Source organism: Macaca thibetana, chromosome 18, assembly GCF_024542745.1.
Source record: "Macaca thibetana thibetana isolate TM-01 chromosome 18, ASM2454274v1, whole genome shotgun sequence".
NCBI lineage: Eukaryota > Metazoa > Chordata > Mammalia > Primates > Cercopithecidae > Macaca > Macaca thibetana.
Genome location: NC_065595.1, coordinates 64,559,774 through 64,585,808, shown reverse-complemented (window position 1 = coordinate 64,585,808; position 26,035 = coordinate 64,559,774). Strand labels below are relative to the sequence as shown.

At 39.6% G+C, this 26,035-nt stretch overlaps 1 protein-coding gene across 3 annotated transcripts in view; it reads left to right on the top strand.

Moving 5' to 3' along the window:
* Window positions 1–1,506: 1,506 nt before the first annotated feature.
* AKAIN1 (A-kinase anchor inhibitor 1) overlaps window positions 1,507–26,035 on the top strand; it is a 55,083-nt gene continuing 30,554 nt past the window's right edge. Inside the window, exon 1 of one of the 3 annotated variants that reach the window (XM_050767512.1) lies at window positions 1,507–1,794. In XM_050767512.1, coding sequence (XP_050623469.1) covers window positions 1,758–1,794 — 37 coding nt within the window. In that variant the 5' untranslated portion in view covers window positions 1,507–1,757. Of the gene's footprint in view, window positions 1,795–2,131; window positions 2,254–26,035 lie in introns of those variants that run through there. The other 2 variants (XM_050767513.1, XM_050767511.1) reach the window with 2 other exon arrangements.

Here is a 26,035-nt window from a genome sequence, read left to right as displayed (position 1 = left end):
TGGGAATTCTGGGAGATACAATTCAAGTTGAGATTTCATGAGGACACAGCCAAACCATATCACTGCTGAATCATAATCTTTTATTTTAAAAAGATCTCCATAGGATTCTTATGCACATTAATGTTTGAGAAACACTGATCTAACATATTTTGTTTGCTTTCCCATGGGGTGTACTGTACTCCCAGGGTGCCAGTGATTTCCTGGAATGAGTTTAATTGAGATTGTGCTCTCTCTTAATTAATCCATTAACCCATCTTACAGCTAATCCTTACAACAAATCTTCAAGATACCTTAATCCTTATATTGCAGATGAGATAGGACAGGTTAAGTAACTTATTTAACGTCACGCATCTAGTAAATGGTGAAGATGTGGTACCTGGGTCTCAGTCTGACTGATTCTCAAGTCTTTTGTTGTTGTTTTTCCTATACTATATTGCTTTTCCTTGAACTTGATCATGGGTAACTGTTTATGTATTGGGAGATGAAAGCCCATTTAAACATAAGGGCTAAAAGAGAGCACTTTTGAATGTGTTAAAAGAAAAACACCTTTCATCCAAAAATTATTTAAATACTGTTTTACACTTACCATGGGATGAAGAAGACAGAGTGAAGTATCACTGGAGAAACTTGGCAAAATGGGAGAACTCCATCCTGTCGTGCACACACTTCATCCTGCCCATCAGCTGACTTGCATCTTGTTGCTGCTGGGGTAGGACCCATATGTTCAAGCCTGTGTTGAGCCAGGTGCTAAGAGCAATACTGATTGTATTATGATGAGGCTGCCCATATGCCTCCATGCAAACTGTAGTTCAAAAGCTGTAAAACTATTTGCATTTTTAATCTATCAGATGGCTTTGAACAAAACCAGTGCCAATAAGGTTATTTGGATGCTTTACATTTGCCAAAAGACTCTAGAACTTATAGCCATCAACCAATTATTAAGAGATACTTAATTTTCAGAATAGTTACATTTTCCAGGGATAGTTGCAAGTGAAGAAACCACATAAAACACTGGGGATGACCTTGATTACCTTTGTTCTTGGAAAACCTTATTTAGCTGGAAAAATGGGGGAGAGGCTGGAGGATTCTGGGTGGCTTTAGCTTTGGGTTTGTAACCCACATGGACCTGTTTCAAGCTGGGTGATATCTAGTGTGGGCTGTTCACACTGCACAAACATTATTGGGGAATAGGTACCTAAAATGAGCAATGATTAGGAGCATGAAGTAAGCATAAGGCAGTCCCAGTACCTTTAAGGTAGAACTGGGTGTATGGAGGGGGGGATGCAGACACAATTTTCAGCTGGGTGAGGATAGGAGAAGAACTGATGTTTCTTGATTGATCTCAGGGCTGTTCTCACACTTGCGGGGGGCTCTGTTGGCTCATCCTTGTAAAGGGTGTATAAGTTCTCTTTCCAGTGCCCTGGCAGGCCTTGCTTTTTCTAAAGTGATGACCTTGAGGACCTTCAAGCTTAGGAATTTTCAGAGCCGGATTTGCCACCTGGGAGCGGAACCTGACAGTGGCGCCCTCCTCGAGCGCTCCATAGTCACTCTGTCCTTCCCTCCTGCTCTCTTCTGACGTTAGCAGAGGACTGGGACTCGCAAGAGAGGACTCACGGACCTCTAGGACCTATTAACTTGACAGACCCGCCCCTCTGTTCAAGCCCAACTCAGAGAACTCAGCGTCATCCTCAAGAGTAAAGAAAGCTCTTAGAAGTGTTTTTTTTTTTCTTTTTTTTCTTTTGACAAACCTGTCTTAAATGTCAGTCCAATATCCACGGGGGCGAGCCACAGCAGGTAATTAAAAGCAATTAGCTGTCCCCCTGCCGGGAAGTTTACCTTTCCCTCTCTTCCTCTTCCGTCCTTCCTCGTCGCGTGAAAGCGGTGGAAGTGCTTTGCTCTCTGAGCAGCGGTGTGCGCCGCCGAGCTGGCACAGGAATGAGGGATGGACTGAGCGGGGATTCACTCTCCTCCTCCCGCCGCCGCGGTGGCCGCGGGCGCAGCGGTGCATTGTGGAGGGAGAGCGCGCCGCGGCGGTTGGAGCTTCGGCCCCAGGAGCTAACGGCGGGAGCTGTCCGTGGTGCTGACCGTCCCGCCCGCCGTCCGCCCAGGGCGCTCTCCTGCACCGGACCCCGCCAAGTCCGGCCTTCTTCCCATCCTCCGTCTGCCTGTCTTTCTCTCTTAACCTAGGGGCGTAGCGGCTGGAGGAAATCATGGTGTTCGCTCCAGGTACACCGCACCTTGCTTTTTCACCAGGTATCTAGTAGGGAAGCGGGGTAGAGGACGGAGAGGAGAGGGAGAAAAGGCCTCTTTACCTTGCGGCCCATCTGCGCCTGTTGGAGTTAACTGTCTGCGCTCAGGGGCCAGGGGAGTGCCTCGGCGCGTCGCCTTCGCTCCTCTCGCAAGTCCCGTCCCATCTGTCCTCTAACAATCTCCAGCCTTTCCTCGCCCCAGTCCCGCCGCTCCTCTTCCCACCTAGCTCCTCCGCACCCATCCGAGCTCAGGCGCCTTAAGAACTGGGACTTTCGCCAGCAGCACCGGCACCTACACGGGCGAGAGAGTGGAGAGGTGTGGCGGGGAGTAGTGGGCTTCGGGCTACTTGCGTGGGAATCTCCTTCACTGCTCCTTCCCCCTCCGCAGAATTGGCAAAGTGACCCGGGTCGTCCTGGCCTCCCGAGGAGAAAGAGGCAAAGTGGGCGAAGCCAAGGGGAGTAGGACGAAGGGCAGAGGAGCGATACTCCTTAAGGAATTAGACCTGAAACTCCGACCCGAGGCTGCAGCACAGAGGCAGCTACTGCGGCGCTGCTGGAGGTTGCAGTGTCTTTTTGGAGCAGGCGGTGGAGGACTTTGGTCCCTCTGCTGCTCTCCGTGGCTAATAGTTGGCGAAGAGTCAGATTTGTCTGCGGTTGACCGGCTTGCCGGCGTGTGCGTGCGTGTGCATTTGAGTCCGCCCCACTGGAGCAAGTGAGGCCGGGCTAAGCGAGGAAGCGGGGAAAAGCGTGGTCATTGTGAACGTCCGACGCTGTCTCTAGGGGTAGATCCAAAGTATTTCTCTCTCACACATTTTAGGGTCTGATTTCTTTAGAGACGGCCGTAGAAAACAGGGAGTGGGGAAGACTGGAGGGGCCTACAACTCTAGCTTTGTTCGGAGGGTCTTTAACTTGAAAGACTGGTATGCATTTGCTGTGGTCATGGCTTCAGATGGCTGGGGAAAAAAGGCATAATGCATTTTTTTAAGGGAAGAATTGAGTCTTTTCTTCAGAAAATTCAATTAGCAAAACTTGAGAAGAGGAAGTCAGTCCCTCCCCTTCCCCCTCAGAATGCTAGCTGGGAAGGGAGGGATGAGTTTCTGTAGGTTCTGGCTTTACCACAGGCAGTGGTTCTTAGAGGAACGCCTTAAAGCAATGCCCAGGAGCTCTTCCCATGCCCATCCTAAATAACTCAAGGGAGGAAATTGTTCCACATAGTGAAGGACATTCAATCAACACTGGAGCAAGGAAGTTGGAAAACAGCTCTTTGCTGCATTTATACAGCACTTAACACTTTACAAAACAGTTTCATGCTGCTATCTCATTTGATCTCCTAATTACCCTGAGAGTTAAGGAATACTACTCTACCTACTCTACCATCTCCAGGGAGGCTGGTTCCAGATAATCTTGCTAGTCTCAAATGGAATTTTCTGACCTCACAATCTGTCTTTTTCTCCCACAATCTTTCTTCCCGGCAAAATGTCTCGCTGGCTCCAGGGGTAGATGATTTTTGGTCCAAGGTCAGCTGTAGCCAGAGACTCAGCATATCCTTTCCAAGGAGGGGAAGGACATGGTGTTGTCCAAGAGTTAGGGTTGTTGGATGATGTTAACTAGGCATTTTTCTAAAAGCAAGATCGTGAGTGATGGCTAGTGTAATGAACAGTGGGGAATTTCTGGAGTGGAATGGCTTGGTTTAAAGAGCCCACAATTTGGACAGAACTTTATTTTGCCATTTTGCTTTCAAGTTTTGTATTAGTGTTTTGTTCTGTGTGGAAAGTAGAAGTTATTCATAACTGTCCGAGATGGCATAAATTGACCTGGATAGGATAGATACAAAAACCTCTGGGGAAATATTGTTTGTTTGTTTTGTATCACTTCTTCAATTTTGGGGTTCTCTTGAAAAATCATAAGCATTTGGGACAATGAGAACAGGGTGCTAAAAGTGTCAACTTACCTTCTCATTTATGGATCATTTGTTTTCTAATTCATATAGTGATGTGTATTATTCTGAAAGAAAAGCAGAACAATGAATTGCTTTTGAACTCCACCAGATTTTCAGCACTGCAACCTCATTTCTTGCCTATTGCTTTTCTAAATCTCTATAATAATCTGGGAATCCAGATGTTTTGTACTAGTTAAAGAAAATACACTCCCATCCCTTTTTTCCAAGCTAACCTAACACTCAGAAAGGGAAGAAACAGGGTCATATGCTAAGATCACTCCAAAATTATTAAAAGCATGTTATGTAAGCCAAGATGAATATAACAATAAATTAACAAGGAGCTATTCATAAAATTGGGTCAGTGGGTACTGTGCCCTTCAAAGCACATTGTAGCTTTTTTGGATTTTAGCACAGGAGGGCAAAAGCCCTGAGGTATAGTTCTGAACTTGCCTCAGCTGACTGGTCTGCCTTTGAATGATTCCCCTGGCTCTTTACCTTGAAGGCAAAGGTGAAAAGTGACAGATATTTGTAGAACAAGTTCTAGTCCAGAAGTACAATAGAATGAGGGAGAACTAGAATGAGACTTTATTAACCCTATTTAGGGTTCAGTTTTATATGCCATAAAATATTGTTTTATTTTCTTGTTTCAGTTAGTCTATAGATTATAAAGAGTATAGCTTAAGTTGAACAGGGTATTTGGGTTGTTTTTCACTTTGTGTGGGGCAGACAGTTCAATTCTATTTTATCCCCTCTCTCTTATTATTAATAGACTATCATTTAGGAGGGTTTTAATTTTGTGCATGTCAGTTTTCAAACCCCTTAAAGGTAAGGGGCATGACTAATTTTTTAAGGATTTAATTACTTGAAGCCCATCACTTATTTACGCTTCCCTCTAAAGGAAATATACAAAATTATTAGCAGTTAAATGAGGTATAAAGTATACATATAAATTTCTCTGTAAGTACCATATATACCTAAATAGAAGTTGAGCTAGGCTACATGACAGGCTAAAGACCAAAATGAGGCCTCTTGCTTCCTTTTCCTAAATTGCTTTATTGCTCCCTCTCTCATCCCCATAAACTGAAGGTAGAAAGTTTCAAGAGCAATATGAGAAAGCTAAGAAGCATACTACCAAGGCCAAAGGAAAGGGGATGACACAACCAATATGGAGAAATATATTTGTCCCATAATACTAAACTGATCCAGGTTATTTAGGCTGTGGCTATAGCAATATTTTACATTCGGGAGGAAAAACATTTATGGGAGGAGTTCTGTACTTCTAATACAGTGCTCTTCGTTTTGTGGGGAAATATCAAGGAATTATTACTAATTTGTAGACAAAGTCAAAGAGGAACAAGAAACAAAGACCACTGACCATTGGTATTAAATGTGACAAAGTACACAAGGGAATGTTAGGATTTTTCTTGGCCTAATTCCAGGAAGAGAAAGAGGGTATGTTCACAAATTCAAATGCCTTTTCAGTGCCATGGTTTCACCCAAAGATTTCCAGACTCTGAAAAATCAGATTTCTTTTCCTAAATTGCTTCCTCCTTGAGGAACAGCTAATAAGAAACAGAGGGTGAGGTAGAAAGTGAGGGCAGAAGTTACCTTATCCCCGGGCCATTGCCCACTTTCTTTCATGATTAGTATATAATTCAGGGATTAGTCTACCTTTCTTGTGAATAAGCCTAATATATATATACTTGATTTGCTTTGATTGCCTTCAAGTCAGGTGAATTGCCAACATAAAAATATTTCTTTTATTGCATAAAAAGTAGGCAAGGTTTGATAACAAGGATTTCATGGAGGAGTAAAAATGGTGTAATTGTAAGCAAAAAGACAGCCAGTCTCTTGCCATCTAAGCTCCATCTGAAAAATATTTGGCACCAATATTTCTAGAAAGAACTTCCAAAGACATATAAGGAAATATTTATTGCAAGGTATTTAACTTTTATTAATTTATATAAACCTCTTAACAAATTCCCGACACATTGATAAATAAATAAATTATATCTCTGACTGTCTTAACTGTGAGGCTTACAATCTGCCAACACAATAAATTCTTTTCTGTTAGCATAGTCTTTCAACTTCCATTTATGTATTATTTTAAAAATTTACATACAGTAAAACTGGCTTTTTTGGCATAGAGTTATATGAGTTTCGACATATGTATAGATTTATGTAATGACCACATAACAGTTTCATTGCACCTAGTTTTTTCTTGTGCTACCCCTTTGTAGTCAAATCATTCCCCCTTCCCCCTCACCCCACCTACCTCTGGTGACCACTGATCTCTTTTCTCTCCCCATGGATTTGCCTTCTCAGACTGTTGTATAAATGAAATCATACCAAGTTTTAGACCACTGGGACTGCTTCAACAAAATACCATAGACAGAATGGCTTATAAATGGCAGAAATTTATTTCTCACACTTCCGGAGGCTGGAAGTCCAAGTCCAAGATTCTGGCAGATTCGGTGTGTGGAGAAGGCCCACTTTCTCACAGATAGCGCCTTCTGTAACCCCAGTACTTTGGGAGGCCAAGGCAGGAGAATTGTTTGAGGCCAGGGGTTGAGACCAGCCTAGAAAATTTAGAACATAGTGAGACCTTGTCTCTACCAAAAAAAAAAAGAAAGAAAGAAAGAGAAGAAAAATTGGCTGTATGTGGTTGTACATGCCTGTAGTTCCAGCTACTAGGGAGAATGAAGTGGGAGGATCCTTTTTGAGCTACGATGGAGCCACTGCACTCCAGACTGGAAGATAGAACAAGATCCTGTTTCTAAAAACAAACAAAAACAAAACCTAATTGACTATATTTATGAGCATCCATTTAAAAACCCTTTAGTCTGTTGAACTCATCCACATGTGTATCCTTTCATTAAGACCACGCTCTCTTAGTCACTATAGTTTTACACATTTGGAGCATGCCTAATCCAAAAATCTGAAATCCCAAATACTCCAAAATCTGAAACTTTTTGAGCACTGACATAATGCCACAGATAGAAAACTCTACACATACTTAACATAGATTTTGTTTCATGCACAAAATTATTTAAAATATCATTTAAAGTTACCTTGTATGTGTCTAAGATGTATATGAAATATATGCGTATAAGAAATATATGTGTATAGGCTATGGGCATAAGATAGATATATATGAAATGTGAATGAATTTTGTATTTAGACATGAGTCCCATTCACAAGATAGCTCATTATGTATGTGGAAAGATTCCAAAATCTGAAAAAAATCCAAAATCTAAAACACTTCTTGCTCTGAGCATTTTGGATAAGGGATGTTCAACCTGCAGTAAGTCTTACAACCAAATAGTGTAAATCCTCCAGCTTTTCTTTTTTTTCAACATTGTTTTGGCTACTGGAGTTCCTTTACCTTTTCATCTAAATTTTGGAGTCAAGTTGCCTATATCTACATAAAATCCTGCCTAAATTTAGATGGAATTTCCGAAATCTATGGATCAGTGTATGGAGAATGAACTTCTTGATTACGTTGAGCCCCAATTCATAAACAGATATGTCTCTTAATTTATTTAGCTCTTCTTTATTTCATCAGAATTTTGTAGCTTTCAGCATATAGATCTTGCATATTTTGCTATATTATACCTAAATGTATCTTTTGGGGGGTGCTATTGTACATGTAATTAAAAAACAATTTGATTTCTGCACATTCTTTGCTAGTATAAAGGTATGGTTCAGTTTCTCATGTTGACCTTTTCTATGTTCTTGCTTCACTGTCTTATTAGTTGTAAGAGATAAGTTGTAGATTCCTTAGGATTTTTAAATGTAGGCAGGTACTTTGAAAAAAGTTTTATTTCTTCTTTTCTAATTTTATGCCTTTTTGTACAGACTAGTGCTTCTACTACAATATTAAATAGGAGTAATAAGAAGACATTCTTGCCTTGTTTACAATCTTAGGGGAAAGCAAATTGACTATATTTGTCTTTTACCATTAAGCATTATATTAGCTATAGTTTTGTTTGTTGTAGACACTTTTTATTAGGTTAGAGAAGTTTCCTTCTATTCCTAGTTTGCTGAGAGATTTTATCATCAATAGATGTTGAATATTTTCAAATGTTCCCTCATCAGCAGTTTACATATTGAAATCCTAACCTCCAATGTGATGGTAATTGCAATAGGGCCTTTGGAAGATAATTAGGGGTAAATGAGGTCATGGGGGTGGAACTCTCATAAATGGGACTAGTAACTTTATAGGAAGAAACATGAGAGATATTATCTCTTTCTCCACCATGTGGGAATACAGGAAGAAGGCATTCATATGCAAGTTAGGAAGACAGCCACACACCAGGAACTGAATTGGCTGGCACCTTGATCTTGGACTTCCTAGTTTCTAGAACTATGTAAAATAAATGTCTAAAGTTTAAGCTATCCAGTCTATGGTATTTTTGTTATAGTAGCACAGATTGGGCTACTATTCGAAAATGATGTGAATTTTTCAATTTTTTCTGCTCGTATAAGACAGATTGTATAATTTCTTCTTTAAATGTTTCCTTCACCAGTAAAACCATCTGGTTATAGAGTTTTGTTCATAGGGAGGTCATTAACCACGAATTCAGTTTCTTTAATAGATATGGGACTATTTTGTTTATCTTGAGTGAACTTCAGTAGCTTTTTAGTAAATTGGCCTGTTTCATTTAATTTGTTGAATTTTCATGAATACAGTTGTTTGTAATGTTTTCTTATTTTCTATTTAATGTACATGGGTTCTATAGTAATAGCCCCTGCTATGATTTGAATGTCTCCTCCAAAACTCATGTTGAAATTTAGTTGCCATTATAACAATATTAAGAAGTGGACCTTTAAGAAGTGATTAGGTCATGAGAATTCTCCGCGCGAGTGGAGTAATTCGTTATTGCAGAATTGAGCTGATGACAAAGGGATGACTGCAGCCCCATTACTCCCTCTGTCTCACATACTTACTTTTGCCTTCCACCATGGGGTGACCCTTGCCAAATGTAAGCACCATACTCATGGGACTCCCTGGCATCCAGAATTGGGAGCCAAATAAACTTCTTTTCTGTATAAATCACTAGGTCTGTTGGATTTTGTTATGGCAACACAAAATGAACTAAGACAGAAAATTGATACTGAGAAGTCGGACTGTTGCTATAACAAATACCTGAAAATTTGGAAGCAACCTTGAAACTGAGTAATGAGTAGGAGCTTGGAGAATTTGGAGGAACAAACTAGAAAAGTCTCTATTGCTGTGAACAGAGCATTAAAGGTGATTCTTGTGGGGGCTCAGAAAAAAAAAGAGAGCTGTAGGAAAAGTCTGAAATTTCTGAGAAATTATTTAAGTGGTTGTGACCAGAATGTTGGTAGAAATATGGATGAGACAGGATAAGGCCTCAGATGAAAATGAAGAACAAGGGGTTGAAAATTGGAGTAAAGGCTATCCTTGTTACAAAGTAGCAAGGACATTGACTGAATTGTGTCCGTGCCTGAGGGCTTTACAGAATACAGAGTTTAAGAGTGATGAATTAGGGTATCTGGCATGGTTACTTTTAACGGCATGCAGTTAGACGTAAGAGGAAAGGAATGACTTAAAGATAGAATTTATAATTAAAAGGGAAGCAGAGCAGAAAAATTTTGAAAAATTAAGAGCCTGGCTATATAAAGAGTGAAAAAATGTGTTTGTTAGAGAATGCTGAGGGCAGAATGCTGTGGCCAAGTCATCATTTGCCAAGGAGATTACAATGGATAGAAGGAAGCCAGGTGCTGTTCATAAAGACAATGGGAGAAAGATTATGAAGGCATTTCAAAGATCTTCCAAGTTGCCCCTCTTATCCCTGGCTCACAGCTTTAAGACGGCAGAATGGTTTTGGGGGATGGTGATGAGGTGCCCTCCAAAGGCTTGCTACCCAGAGTTGTCCTGGGTCTCTGCTCCCCGCATTTCAGCATAGCTCTCCTTGGCTGCTCCAGCCATGGCTCAAATGGGCTCAGGTGTAGCTCTACCTGCTGCTCTAAAAGGTACAAGTTGTAAGCCTTGGCGGCATCTACACGATGCTTATTCTGCGAGTGCCAGAATACAAAAGCTGTGAAGGCATGCCTTTTTCCACCTAGATTTCAAAGAAAGTCATAATTGTAAGGTCAGCCGAGAGAGAAAGGACAAGAGGGAGAGGAGACCCAAGTTCAGGCAAGCCTTTATTAAACTGCTGGCTGCCCTCTTAGTAGAGGAGCAGTTCTGAGCTTATAAAATGAGGGGTTTATATTGGGGAGGGGAGTTTAGGGGAGTTTTTGGGTATGGCCACATCCCGGGGTTGTTTGCTGGTTAATTTTGCCATGCATCAACTTGCAACATTTATGGTAGAATTTACAGGAGGCTGTAGGTAAAGTTTGTTTATGCTTCCCATGACATCCCCCTGTGCAGTGCTGATGGCTTGTAATTAGGGTTTGCTTATCGCAGCAAGCCCTGATAGGTAAAGTCTGCTGGCTTCACTGTGGCACCTACATCAGAGCTTAGAAATGTAAAGGGGCTCAGTGGGGAGAGTAGGTGGCACAGAGAAGAGGTGCAGAGCATAATGGGGAGGGGTGGGCAGCACGGAGAGGTTTGGGGGAAGTGTCAGCAGTACCAAGAAGCTTTGTTGGGGCGATTCGTCCCTAACAATAATCAGCCTTGGTGCCCAGGAAGAAACTTGCCTATGGGTGGAGCTACCATAGAATTCCTCAGTAGGGCAATGCCAAGTGGATCCATAGAAGTGAGGCCACCCCTGAGACCACAGAACTGCAGAATTACCAGCATAAAATGCCAGCCTGGGAAAGATGCAAGCAAAATACTTCAACCCAAGAGAGCTGAAGCATGAACTGAGCCCACCAAAGCCATGAAGGAAAGGTTGTCCAAAGCCTTGAGGTCCAGCTCTTGTCCCAGGGTACCTAGGATTCAGGACATTGAGTCAAAGAATATTATTCTTCAGCTTTGACATTCAATGTTGTTTTCTGTTGGGTTTTGGACTTACATGGGGGTCAGTTACCCCTTTTTTTCTGGCCTATTTCTCCCTTTTGGAACGGGAATGCCTATCCTATGCATGTCCCACCATTGTATTTTAGAAGTAGGTAACTTGTTTTGATTTCACAGTTTCACAGCTAAAGGGAATTTGACTCAGGGTAAATCACACCTTGAATCTCAGCTGTCTTTGATTTAGATGAGACGCTGGATTTTGAACTTTTGAATTGATGCTGGAATAAGTTAAAACTTTTGGGACTATTGGGATAAAATGAATATACTTTGCATTGTGAGAAGAACATGAGTTTTGAGGGGCTAGGGGTGGGATCTGGTAGTTTGGATGTCCCTCCAAAACTCATGTTTAAATTTAATTGCCATTGTAACAACCACATTAAGAGGCAGGACCTTTAACAGGTAATTAAGTTGTGAGGTTTCTGTCCTCATCAATAGGTTAATGCCATTATTGTAGGAGTGGGTTAGTCATTGCAGGAGTGGGCTCCTGACAAAAGAATAAGTTTGGCTCCATCTCTCTCTGTCTCTTATGCTTGCTTCTGCCTTTCGCCTTCCCACCATGGGATGATCCTCACCAAATGCCAGTAACATGCTTTTGGGCTTCCCAGCATCCAGAACCATAAACCAAACAATCTTATGTTCTTTGTAAATTACCAAGTCTGTAGATATTATATTATAGCAGCAGAAAATGGACAAAGACATTTCCCTTTCATTCTGGATATTAGTAATTTGTGTCTTTTATTTGGTTTTGCTTGTCTGCTTGGCTACAGTTTTATTAGTTTTTAAAATCATTTCAAAGATACATCTTCTGGTTTCATTGATTTCTTTATTGTTTTTCCTGTTTTCAATTTTGTTTTTTCCTGCTCTTTATTATTTCCTTTTTTCTTCTTGCTTTGACTTTGTTTTGCTGTTGTTTTTCTTGACTTAAGATAAAACTTATATTGTTTATATTAGATCATTCTGTTTTCTAAAATAAACATTTAATGCTATAAATTTCCAGCTAAGCATTGCTTTAGAGTATTCTAAATATTTTGATGTTGTATTTTCATTTTCATTCATTCCAAAATATTTTCTAATTTCCTTTGAAACCTCATTATTGTCCTGTGGATTATTTAGAAGTGTGTTGTTTAGCCTACAATAATTTGGGAATTCTCTGGGTATATTTTTGTTATTGATTTCTAGTTTCATTCTATTATGATCGGATAATAGACTTGCAATTCTTTCAGTTGTTTTAAATTTGGTAAGGTATGTTTATAAGCCAGAATGTGGTCTGTCTTGGTGAATGTTTTACATGCCCTTTAAAACAATGTATATTTTACTCTTTCAGGTGGAATGCTCTATAAATGCCATTTTCATACAGTTAGTTGAAGGTGTTGTTTACTTCTTTTATATCCTTACTGATATTCAGCCTACTTGGCCTATTAATTACTAGGAGAGGAGTACTAATGCTTATAGAAAAAATTTGGGATTTTTCCATTCCTCATTTTTGTTTACCACTTTTAGCTTTATATATTTTGAAGCTCTCTCGTTAGATGTATGTACACTTGAGATTGTTATGTCTTCTTGGTGAATTGGCCATTTTATTGTTACAGAGTATCCCTCTTTATTCCTAGTAACCTTATTCTGAAGGTTATTTAGACTGATAATAAATCCAGTGCTTTTTTTCAACTTTTATTTTAGGTTCAGGAGTACATGTTCAGGTTTGTTACATAGGTCAACTGCATTTCACGAGGCTTTGGTGTACAGATTATTTTGCCATCCAGGTAATAATCATAGTACTTGATAAACAGTTTTTTATACTCTCCCTCCTCCCACTCTCTACCCTCAAGTAGGCCCTGGTGTCTGTGGTTCCCTTCTTTGTGTCCATGTGTACTCAATGTTTAACTCCCACTTATAATTGAGAACATGCAGTATTTGGTTTTCTGTTTCTGTGTTAGTTTGCTTATGATAATGGTCTCCAGCTCCATCCATGCATCTACAGAGTTCCAGCTCCTACAGCTCCAGCTGTATCCATGTTGCTGCACAGGATATGATGACATTCTTTTTTATGGCTGTGTAGTATTCCATGGTGTATATATACCATATTTTGTTTATCCAGTCTACTGTTGATGGGCATTTAGGTTGATTCCATGTCTTAGCTACTGTGAATAGTGCTGTAATAAACATACACCTGCATGTGTCTTTATGGTAGAATGATTTATATTTCTTTGGGTATATACCCATCAATAGGATTGCTGGGTCGAATGGTAATTCTGTTTTAAGTTGTTTAAGAAATCACCAAACTACTTTCCACAATGGCTGAACTAATTTACACACCTACCAGGAGTGTATGAGCATTCCCTTTTCTCTGAAACCTCACCAACAACTGTTATTTTTGTCTTTTTAAGAATAGTCACTCTGATTGTTGTGACATGGTATCTCATTGGTGTTTTAATTTTCATTTCTCTAGTGATTAGTGATGTTGAGCATTTTTTAATATGCTTATTGGCTACATGTATGTCTTCTGAAAATTGTCTGTTCATGTCCTTTGCCCACTTTTTAATGGGGTTGTTTATTTTTTGCTTGTGAATTTATTTCAGTTCCTTGTAGATTCTGGATATTCGACCTTTTCATAGTTCGTAAGTATTTTTCTCCCATTTTGTAGGTTGTCTGTTTACTATGTTGATAGATTCTTTTGCTGTGTAGAAGCTCTTTAGTTTAATTAGGTCCTATTTGTCAGTTTTTGTTTTTTTTGCAATTGCTTTTGGCATCTTTTTCATGAAATCTTTGCCAGGGCCTATGTCCTGAATGGTATTTCCTAGGTTATTTTCCAGGGTTTTTATAGTTTTAAGTCTTACATTTAAGTTTTTAATCCATTTTGGGTTGATTTTTTATATAACACAAGGAAAGGGTCTGGTTTCAGTCTTCCACATATGACTAGCCAACTATCACAGCACCATTTATTGAATAGGAAGTACTTTCTCACTGCTTGTTCTTGTCAACTTTGTTGAAGATCAGGTGGTGGTGCTGGGTGTGCAGTGATATTTCCGGGCTCTCTATTCTATTCCATTGGTCTATGTGTCTGTTTTGGTACCAGTATCATGCTGCTTTGACTACTGCAGCCTTGTATAGTTTGAAGTTGAGTAACTATACCTCCTGCTTTGTTCTTTTTGCTGAGGATTACCTTGGCTATTCAGGACCATTTTTTGGTTCCATATGAGTTTTAAAATAGTTTTTTCTAATTCTGTGAAGAATGTCGTTGGTAGTTTGATAGGAGTAGCATTGAATCTGTAAATTGCTTTGGGCAATATGGCTATTTTAACAATATTGGTTCTTCCTATTCTTGAGCATGGAATGTTTTTCCATTTGTTTGTATCACCTTTGATTTCTTTGAGCAGTGTTTATGATTCTTATTGTAGAGATGTTTTATCTCCCTGGCTAGCTGTATTCCAAGGTATTTTATTCTTTTTTTGTGTCTATTGTGAATGGGATTGCATTCTCAATTTGGCTCTCGACTTCGAGGTTATTACTGTATAGAGATACTGCTGGTTTTCATACATGGATTTTGTATCCTGAACTTTGCTGAAGTTGTTTATCAGAACTAGAAGCATTTGGGCAGAGACTATGGGCTTTATAGGGATAGAATCATATTGTCTGCAAACAGAGAGAGTCCGACTTACTTTCCTCCTATTTGATGTCTTTTATTTCTTTCTCTTGCCTGACTGTTCTGGCTGGGACTTCTAGTACTATGTTGACTAGGAGCAGCTTTCTTTTGATTAGTGTTTGAATGATATTGTGGATCCTCATTATTTGTGAATATCATATTTGCAAATTTGCCTACCCCCTAAAATTTATTTGTAACCCCCAAATCAGTGCAGCACTTTTGCTGTTATTGTGGGACATGTGCAGAGTGGCAAAAAAAATTGAGCCACCTAACAGATTCCCAGCTAAGGTTGAACACTCTCTCTTCGTTCCAGCTCTGATACTATGAACAAATGTTCTTATGTGTTCTATTAGTGCCATGTGTTTCATATTTTTGTGCTTTTTGTTAGCGATTCCACTGTTTAAAATGACTCTTGAAAGTAGTGCTGAAGTGCTCTATAGTGTTTCCAAGCACAAGAAGGTTGTGATGTGTCTTATGGAGAAAATACATGTGTTAGGTCAGCTTGATTCAGCCGTGAGTTATAGTACTATTGGTTGTGAAATCAATGTTAATGAATCAACAGCATATGTTAAGTAAGGTATCTTTAAACAGAAACACACATTAAACAAGGTTGTGTATTTACTGCTTAATTGTAAAACATGTTGTGATAGAGGCTCGCAGGAAACTAACCCTGTATTTTTCCTAAGAGCAATGGTTTCATATGATCTAATTAAGTGTTTGCAGTAACTTTATAGGAAATAACTACTGTGAATAACAGGAATCAACATTGTAGCATTTTCCTTTGTTTTTACTTTTAAACTACCTTTTGCATTATATTCAACATCGGGTTTTTTTTTTTTAAATCTTGCTTTTTAAATCAACTGCATAGAGTTTTAAAGGTGGTTTAAGTTGGCTACTGACTGCCTACACGTCTTTCTTCTCTAATTACTATATTTTCTGATTTCCCATTACCATTTAAAATTGAATTATATTTCATCATTTGAAAATTTTTGTTTTTACAGTTTCAGAAATTTTAGAAAGCATAACTAACCAAATTAAAAGACAAAAATCACTCATAGTATCATTCAACTAATCATTATTGATATGTTGAATATAATTTCCTATCCTTTGTCTGTATGAACATATCTTTCTCTTTTTGTAACAAAAATTTTATCCTGACATGCATATTATTTTTTGATGTGACTATTTACCCAATGTACTCTTATCATTTTTTCATGTCACTCAGTTGTCTTTTATATATCATTTTTTAAAAAGACATAGAGCAAAAGGTGCCATTATTTATATTTTTCCTTTCAGATGATCAAAGTGAAGCTCTAAATGCCTGACCTATTTTAGGTTGCAGAACCAGGATTTGAAAGTTGGGCCACTTTTTTTATTCTGTGTACAATGCAGTTATTAAATAGGAGGAAACAAACAATTTGCATAATAGAGTTAGGGACAAAAAAAATATGTGCACTAGATAAAACTGGTCTCTTTAGAAAGAGTCTTCTGTATGTCCAGCACCTTTTCTTCAATGTTAGAGGATATAAGATGCTTTTCTCTCCTGCAGAGAAATGGACTCTGTCCTTGCACAGTTCCTAGGTTCTTCACGTACTCCTGGGTGCTGCTGTCAGGGATGGAGAGTAAAAGAATAGACAGCCAGGACTGCCAAAACTTGTCTGGAAGATTAAGAAGACCTAATAAATTCACACCATGCCTTGTAGTTTTCAAAGCATTTATATTAACTAAGTGCCACATGCATGAGCTTTCTTGAGGTGAAAATCAGTGGAATTTGGCTAATTATAGTCTCTCTTTCTCTATAAAACTGATCAGAATATTTCAGTTATTCCATAGCAATTCAAATATGAAGCAAAGTTGGTTGTTGCAGAAGCTTGGGTTTGGGGACAGATAGGTCAAGGTTCAAACAACTAATTTCTGTCACTTTCACATTTAGTGGCATTGGGTAAATTATCCAAGCTTGCTGATATGCCTATTTGAAAAACAAAGATGATAATATATGTTTTACAGAGCAGTAGTGAAAATAAAGATGAAATGCCTAGCCCACAGTAGGCTAAATGGAAGCTATTACTGATGTTATTGTTGTTTTAAAGAGGAATGACTAATAATGTACATTTTACATACATTTGCATGTGGACGATCTCAACATTGGGCCATCAGTTGGGAGCTAAACAGTTGATTCTTTCTGTGGAAAAAGACTGATTTACTGAATCACAATGTTACCTGTGCAGACATTAAAACTTTAAAGCAAAATGCTACAGTAAGCCAGGCTGATGATAAAGCAGATGTCCGAGTGCATCCTGAGATGAATAAGTTATGAATCATGGAAAGTTGCTGTTTAAAGGCTAGCAGCTGCATGCTTGAAAGCAGATGGCCATCTTGCTGATCTGAATAATTTTGATCTCGTCTATATTTAAAAGCTGAATACGTTTAGGTATGAGGACGAACATGTAAGTACACTTGGTGGCCCTGAATGATGATTTTCTGGTGAGGGTATAGTGCATTATTTTTTTAAATACTTAACTACTTAGGTAGGGTCAATTTGTATTGTGAGGTATTAAGACCTACATTACCATCTTGTGGTCTTATGTCAGAGCCAGACACATATATTCCTGGATACTATTCTTTGACCATTATCTTTGGTCTTGAATGTTCTTAGGAAGAAGCCACAAACCTTGTTGACGAAACAACCATGCAGTCACTAGCTAGGCATTAGGAGAGGGTTGGAGTTTTCTTCAAAAGCACTGACTTGCTATGTGACTTTGAGTAAGTTAATATAACTGCTGTGCCTCTTTTAAAATCTTGTTCCACATCATCATCCTTAGCATCCTTGGAGGTTCAGCATCTTATTCTCACTAATGACCTTTACTGGGCAGATGAGATGAATGTAAGAAAAGGCAAGGGAGCTAACATTTGTAGAAGACCTACTCTGTGCCACATGTATCACATGCATTTATCAGCAAGGAACATCTTTATACAAGTAAATGCCAAACTAGAACTGTCTTTCTTTAACCTGTGACTAAAATGCTGTTCCATATTCCAAATAGTCACAGCTGATGGATTTGCTGCAATGAGCAGACAAAAGTAAAATGACTTCTCTCAATTCCTTTAAAAATTTTATTTCTTTTATTTTCTTTTTGAGATGAGGTCTTACTTTGTCACCCAGGCTGGAGTGCAGTGGTGCAATCACAGTTTACTGCAGCCTCAACCTCCTAGTCTCAATCAGTCCTCTTACTTCAGTCTCCTGAGTAGCAGGGACTACAGCCACGTGCCACCATGCCTGGCTAAATTTTACTTTTTTTTTTTTTTTAAGAGATGGGGTTTCACTCAGTGACCAGACTGGTCTTGAAGTCCTGGGCTTAAGGGATCCTCCTACTTCACCTTCCCAAATTGTTGCTATTATAGGCATGAGACAACGTACCTGGCTGTATTTTTTTTTTTTTTTCAAACTTAGAGAAGTGTTGCTGTGGCACTCAAGAAATACAATGAAATTATGAATGTAGTATCTCTATTATGGACAAGTATGATGAGTTTGTTTGGCATTTAGACAGGAGGGCTCTATGGAAACCACATCTTGTGTTGCCTGAAAGAAGTTGTTAATTTTTATCTCCATGGAATTTATTTCTAACATTCTTGTGCACTTATTCCTGCCTTCCCATTTTATTTTTGCATTTTGGGGGGAATAAAAACTGAAATTATGTGTTTATTGCCATACCGTAGATAAGATTTTAATCACTCTCCAACCAGGGAATTTAGAATAAAGTTCCCTACAGCCTTAATTGCAATCTGACTCATGCTTCAGAGTAGATTATTTCACCACCTACTTGATCAGGTCATGCTATATGAGTTAATAATTAATAGTTATTTTACTCTAAAAATAACTTACGTCAAGAAGGACAACATGTAAAGCTTCTCTTATCTTGCCATTCTTTGTTGTGCCTATAGGACAGTGCTAGTTGAGTGGAGCTGTTGGCCATCAGTAGAAAGAACCAGTATGACCACCCCTCCATGTACCTGCCTTAGACAGGGGCAGGTCTCTCCCCATGAATCTCTCAGTCACATGCACCTGGCCTGGGAAAAGAGAAAACAGCAGCCTTGGTGGGAATGGAGCTAAAGGTATCAGTTAAGGCCATAAATAGGTGGGCAGTATGGAGGATAAACACTTGTTATAATTTGATTCATTTATTTCACAAGCATTCGCTGCCTATCTTCTGTGAACTATGTGCTCTGCTAGGTAGTGGGCAGGACTTTAATATAAATAAGGACACTAAAGTGTCAGAGTGCTGTGATTGAAGGGCAGAGAGCAAAGCAGGTTGGAGAGGAAGATGGGTCAATTCTTTTGGGAAGAAAGTGATTGTCTTGCTCTGGGTCTGAGTCCTCCTAGGAAACCTGCACTCGGGGTGGCTAAAGCTGTGCTCCAGTAAAGAAACCCTCTTCAACCGATAGTCCCTTAGCACCACTGGGCCAAGCATGGGGCTCCATTTGTGAGTGCTGGAGTGTGGGATGGGGATAGAGAAGCTACTGAGGGTGAAAGAGAGTCCTTTTGTCATGTACCTTATAAAGAAATGGTCTTTAGTGCCTTTAAACAATAAAGATGTCCTCGAGAGGAGAGAGCCTATTAAAGAACTGAAAAGAGACTTTCTAAGGGGAGCAGATGTATTTGATCTGGGTCCTAACTTGAGTCCATGAAGTTTATCTTCTACTTGATGTTATCTTCTTTCAATGACCACTGCCACCACCAGAACAGGATGAAGGTGTGCCAGGCTCCTGATTTCTCAAAGAACGAAAACTAGAACTACCATTAGTTCTAGCAATCCCACTACTGGGTATCTACCTAAAGGAAAATAAATCATTATAACAAAAAGATACCTGCATTCATATGTTTATTGCAGCACTATTCACAATAGCAAATATATGGAATCAACCCAAGTATCCATCAACAGATGATTGCATAAAGAAAATATGGTATACATATATATACACATATGTATACTCAACCATAAAAATGAATGAAATCATGTCTTTTGCGACAACGTGAATGGAACTAGAGGCCATTATCAAGTTAAACAACTCAGAAACAGAAAGTCAAATACCCCATGTTCTCACTTACAAATCAGAGCTAAATAATGTGTATGCATGGACACAAGGAGTGACGTAATAGATATTGGAGACTCACAAGGGTGGGAAGGCAGGAAGTGGGTGCAGGATAAGAAATTACTTAATGGGTACAATGTACTATTCAGGTGATGGCTACACTCAAACCCAAACGTCACCACTAATCAATATATTCATGTAACAAAATTGCACTCTTATCCCCTTAGTCTATTAAAAAGATGGTGCTTTGAGCATGGTTGGACATATTTTTTTCCTTAGCGTCTCTAAGCATAGCTGAGGTTGACTTTTATTAAACACGAAGCGAAAACCCAAAGAAAATTGGCATACCAATACCTTTAAAGGGTTAGGATTTTTATCTGATTGCAAATATATTTTACTTCTTAGTTCCTGTTCCAGCTCACCCCATTGCCATCTGTGCTTTGGCTCAGGGATTATCAGTGCTGGGTGCACCTGGGAAGCTCTGAGAAGCACCCAGGCTGGTCAAATAAAAATCTGTAGGAGAGTGTTCTAAGCATAAGGATTTTTAAAAGCTCTCCAGGCAGTTGATTGTGTGGTTGGGTTGAGAAGTTCAGATCTAACTTCTTAAGGACAGGCACCAAGGCAGGTGACTTGCCTGATTCTTTATTCTCCATCTCCTTGTGCATCTCATCTTGGCACATACAAGTGCTCTGTACATGTGGTATAAATGAATGAGCAAATGATCATCTTTCTTTTTATCTCATAGTGTTCCCATTAAGTATAAACCAAGAGATGATTCTAACTCTGCGGCTCACACAGGGGTCTTTCCCCTCAAGCCTAGCCCTGGTTTGAAGAATACACATTTCCGGTCATTGGCAGCTCTGCAGAATTGTCACTCTTTAGATACTGAGAGTGATCTTGATCTTGTCCCACTTCCTTTTTTTTTTTTTTTGAGGTGGGGTCTTGCTATGTTGCCCAAGCTGGTATTGAACTCCTGGGCTCAAGGAATCCTCCTGCTTCAGCCTCCAGAATATTACAGGCTCCAGCCACCATCCATACCCGGGTTGACCCACTTCTTCATGGTGAAATCTTAATAATTCAATTACCATAGCATGCATATCAATAAGCAGGAGGGTCTGTCTGTCCTTAGGCAGATAAGCCCTACCATGGTTAGGCTAGGGGATGATGTACAGTTCTCCAAAACACAGGACAGAAAGCAGGAGCATGCAACCACCCAGAGCAACACCAACCTGGATGTGCACTGAGGACTTTAGAAACAGTCTTTCTTGCCTGGCTGTTTGCTTGCAGACGTGACTCTTAGATGGATAAAGAGTCACAGTTCAGGAAGGAATAAGACAGGGCCCACAACATTTGTGCCCAGGAATTCCTCAGGCAGTGTTGACACTATGTCTTCTCCAATGACGTTCTAAGCAGCTTTTGATGTTCCTTCAGACAATCATCCAGGTCAAATGGAGAAATAGGGGCAGTGTTCTTAGTGCCACATTTCAGAAAGGCATGCCACTGCAAATTTCAAACAGAGGAAATTATTGAGGTAAGTATATTATCAAATTAGGTTCAAGGCTTCTATTTTTGTTACATGACTTAACTTAGAAGCAATTTATATATGGAAAATAAAAACAGCATTTTTATTATTTATAGAGTATTTATATAGTGCATGAGTCTGAAAATAAATATTTAATGTTATTTAATGTGTTAAGTATCTTACTTTGTTTAGAGGGTTCTGGGATTGAATTGCCTAAATGTTTGTCAAACTTCTATAAAAGGTAATTATAGATATAGGTATATATATGTGTATATATATATATGGAAAATAGAAAATACATAGGTAAAATGTCTTCATCTCTTAAAAAATAAGGTCAGTATACAGGAATCATGGCATAGGAAAACATTGCTTGACTTAAAATCAGAAACTTGGTTTTAATACAAGGTTTTTCTACTTACCTGCTATTTGATTTAAGGACAGTTACTTAGTCTTTCTGAATCTCAGTTTACTTAATTATAGAATAGTAATAATAATTTCTTTCTTATCATATAGGGTTACAATAATGATTTAAAGAGAAACATTATAAAATCTGCTTAGTAGACGATACATCACATATAAATTTGAGTTAAAATTTGCATTTAAGATTTTTAACTTTAATTGAAGGCTCACCTTGCATAAATCTGTAAGAAAGAGAATTCCATGATATCCTTAGGCGTTTTAATGAGCACTCTTACTGAGCCCACTGCTACCACTGAGCTAGCTGAGGTTGTGATTCCACTGGTTACTGGCTTTTGGGAACTGCTGTATTTCATTGCATCCCGAGACCTACATACGCTGAAGCCACAGTGGGTGTCTCAGTTAGACTATATGTACCCTTGGAAGTACACGAAGACTTTCCAAGCCGTATATAGGTGCAGGTAGAATTTTAAGGGAATTAGTTTTTCTTAGAATTAGAATTTCTTAGAATTAGAATTAGTTATTATCATGTTTTTTCTTAAAGTTGCTTGAGAAACACATACAGTTTTTACTATCTAGCCATTACTTTTCATAATTGCTCTTTTCTCTTTTTGTGAAAGAAAAAGATCATCCTTTTCTAATCTTACATTGTCCTAACAGAAAAACACCAAACACTGGGAGGCACCAAACATTCAGGAAATAATCTTAAATTTTGGCATTTTATCATAGAACTCGAATCCTACAGTGTCTACAGGATTTTAAACACTTGGCTTCCATAACACTTTTTCATTTGAAGTTCTGTCGGTCTTTATTTACCAGTCTTTTCTTTTTTTTTTTTTTTTTTTTTTTTTTGAGACAGGGTCCCACTCTGTCACCCAGACTGGAGTGCAGTGTCACGATCTCAGCTCACTGCAATCTCCACCTCCTAGGCTCAAGCAATTCTCCTGCCTCAGCCTTCTGATTAGCTGGAATTACAGGCATGTACCACTACCACCTGGCTAGTTTTTGCATTTTTAGTAGAGATGGGGTTTCACCATGTTGGCCAGGTTGGTCTTGAACTCCTGACCTCAAATGGTCCACCTGCCTCGACCTCCCGAAGTTCTGGGATTACATGCGTGAGCCACCGTGCCCAACCTATTTACCAGTCTTTATTTGTCGGTTTGGTAAAGACTGTCTAGGGCAGTGGTTCTCAACCAGAGGTGATTTTGTTCCTCTCTCGCTTCCCCAGGGGACATTTGGCAATGCCATGACTAAGGAGTACTACTGGCAGGGCCAACTACATAATTTACAGGGCCCATTGCAAAATAGAAATGTGGGGCCTTTGTTCAAACAGCAGGACAAAATGTCATTAAATGCACTAAAATGTAAAGGTTTTCTTACTTCTGTTAATCTCTCTGTATCCTCTTATGGTGTTTTGAATTTGCTGTTTCATGTTTAACTAAGTTAAAAAAAACTCTATAATTTAAAGTTATGAGCATGAATTTTATCATTCATTTTAATACTATGCAATGCTAGTTTCAAATATAAATTAAACTCATATGCTGAGTCAATAAAATTGTACAAGTTGAGTTTTATAGCTTGTACATGATTATGTATTTCTTACCAGAACAGTGGAAATGCTGCATAAACGTACTGAGCTGTTTTTATTTTACTTCTGATATGCACATGTTCTACCAACATGCTCTACCTTTGGCTTACTGATGAGTTAGGAAGGGCTGAAAGGAAAAGGAACTAAGCGCTTCTCTGTCTTTCCCTTGCCTTCTATGTCACTGTTTTCAGTGTAAATTGTTGGCCAATACAGGGAAGTAACAAGAGCAAGAAAGAACATGATAGGGTCCCTTGGTTGTTTATGTTTCCTAGGATGCCATGATCTCTTTATGTGTTCTAAGCAAGATATAGTTCTAATAGAAAGCATGGCCTTCCACTTACCCACAACTCAGTTGTCGATGTCCTGTGCTTACCTTCTACTAACTTTGAGGCTTTAAGTCTCACTGAACTCACGTGCGTCCTGAGCCACCGTAATTCTGTGCTTGTGGGGCATTGCTAAGGCATTATGGGTATACAAACGGGGAAGCAAGGAATGACAAATTGTACGCATCTCTCTACAGGTGGGGTTCCATTGTTCCACTGAATTTCACTTACCAAATGCAGGCCTTATGAATTTAAGATCATTAAGAGTTTTAAGACAGCAATGGCAGAGCATTAAACCAAGCACAGAGTGCCTCTGAGTGTGAGGCCTTATGTGGCTACACTGGCTACCTACCCATGAAGCTGGCCCTGGCTATTGGTATCTAGTCAAAGGAGGCTAGGGATGCTGCTAAACCTCTTACAGCGCACAGGACAGTCCCTCAAATCAATGACAACCCTGGAAAGGTTAGTATTCTGTCTCTGGAGGGCATCTGAGGCCTGCACATGAGGCCAGTTTCCTCCTCATCAGTAGAGTTGTTTCCGTGGTGGAGTCTGCTCTGTTCTACAAATGTCACAGTCACTCCATCTGAGACAATTGCTTTCTGTCTTTTTTTTTTTTTTTTTTTTTTTTGACAATCTCCCTCTGTTGCTCAGGCTGGAGTGGAGTAGCGTAGTCTCAGTTTACCGCAAACTTCACCTCCAGGCTTTAAGTGATTCTCGCGCCTCAGCCTCCCAGGTAGCTGGGACGATAGGAGCACACCACCATGCTCGGCTAATTTTTGTATTTTTAGTACAGATATAGTTTTGCCATGTTGGCCAGGTTGGTCTGGAACTCCTGGCCTCAAGTGATCCGCCCACCGCAGCCTCCCAAAGTTCTTGGATTACAGGGCTTTCTGCTCTTTGAGAGGCTGTTTACTCTGCAAAGTCAGGCCCATTCGGTGCTTTATACAAGTGGGCAATTTTGCTTATCACTTTTTGCCATCAATTTGCTGATAAGACCAGACAAGGTGGCCTAGCTTTCTAAGGTGGCCCTTGACTGCTCCTAGCTGAGGTAAGTGGTCCTCACAGTCCCTTAGGCACGTTTCCCTTGAAAGGGAATTCTGTGAGCACTGCTCTTCCACAGCACAGGACTTAGGGAGACGCAGCCCTCAAGAGCTTGGACCTCCCTAGGCAATGGTCCTCCGGATCGTTATCACCAGCCTGGGTCATCTCCAACATGAAGTCCATAGCATGACTGCAACTTCCCTGCAAGTTTGAAAGTCTTAAAAAAGAATGTTCATGGAAGAAAAGCTGGCATAGGAGAAAAGCTGGCATAGGAAACCCAGGGCAGGGAGCAAAGAGCAGGTATGGAATGAATCCAAGGGGAGAGCTCTGGGGCAAGGGCTCAGAGCATCTTCCTTAGATTTTTGTTGTTACAAGCCAGAAAGAGTGCTGGAGTGGGTGAGCAAAGAGCCCAGCCAGCCCAGAGTTAATCTTCCACCTACTTTTTGGGGCTTCAAATTCCATTTCTCGGTCTCTAATCGCGCACAGCAGATGGCCGAGGGGGGATCATGCCAAAGATGGCTCAGAGACAAGCACTTCCATAGCACTTAATGCTACGGGTGCTATCAATGCAATAGTGTTTAGAGATCACCAGCCCCACTGCGCTTCTGCACTCCTAGAGGTCAAGATGATGCTTTGAACGTCATCTCCAAATTCTCAGCACTGAAACAGCTTGGTTCATATTAATTATTCATTAGGTAACCATTATGTGCCACACCTAGGCTAGTGCTAAACAGAGAGGACCCCTGCCCTCTGAGGCGCTGAATGGATTCAGGCACAGACCCAAGAAAAACAACACCCCACCAGTTGTCTTGACTGTGTTTTTTCCTCCAAAGGAAAGCACATTATTTTATTCCAACTAGAATATAACAAAACTCAACCCCTGATTTCTGTTTTGGCTCCCGATAGAGCTGCCAGCTGTCTTTGTTGGGCTTTGAAGTCACTGATGGCTGTTCTTCTTTTTGGACATGGGGAAAGTGTCAGTTTCTTGAATCAATGATTTGGAAAAAAATTACAGGAATTTGGAAGGTTATAAGATGTAACACACACAAAAAAACACCAATAGTGGCCCATGATTTGATATTTTTAAAGTTTCGTTTAATTCTACAAAAAGCTTTCAGCAATTGTGTTCAGTTAGTCGCAAGGAAATCTGCATATATTATGTAGCTGTGTGATGGTCAGTAAAAGCAAGTTATCTCCTGAGAAAGGATCTGAGCATTTTCATGGCCATTAGTAATTA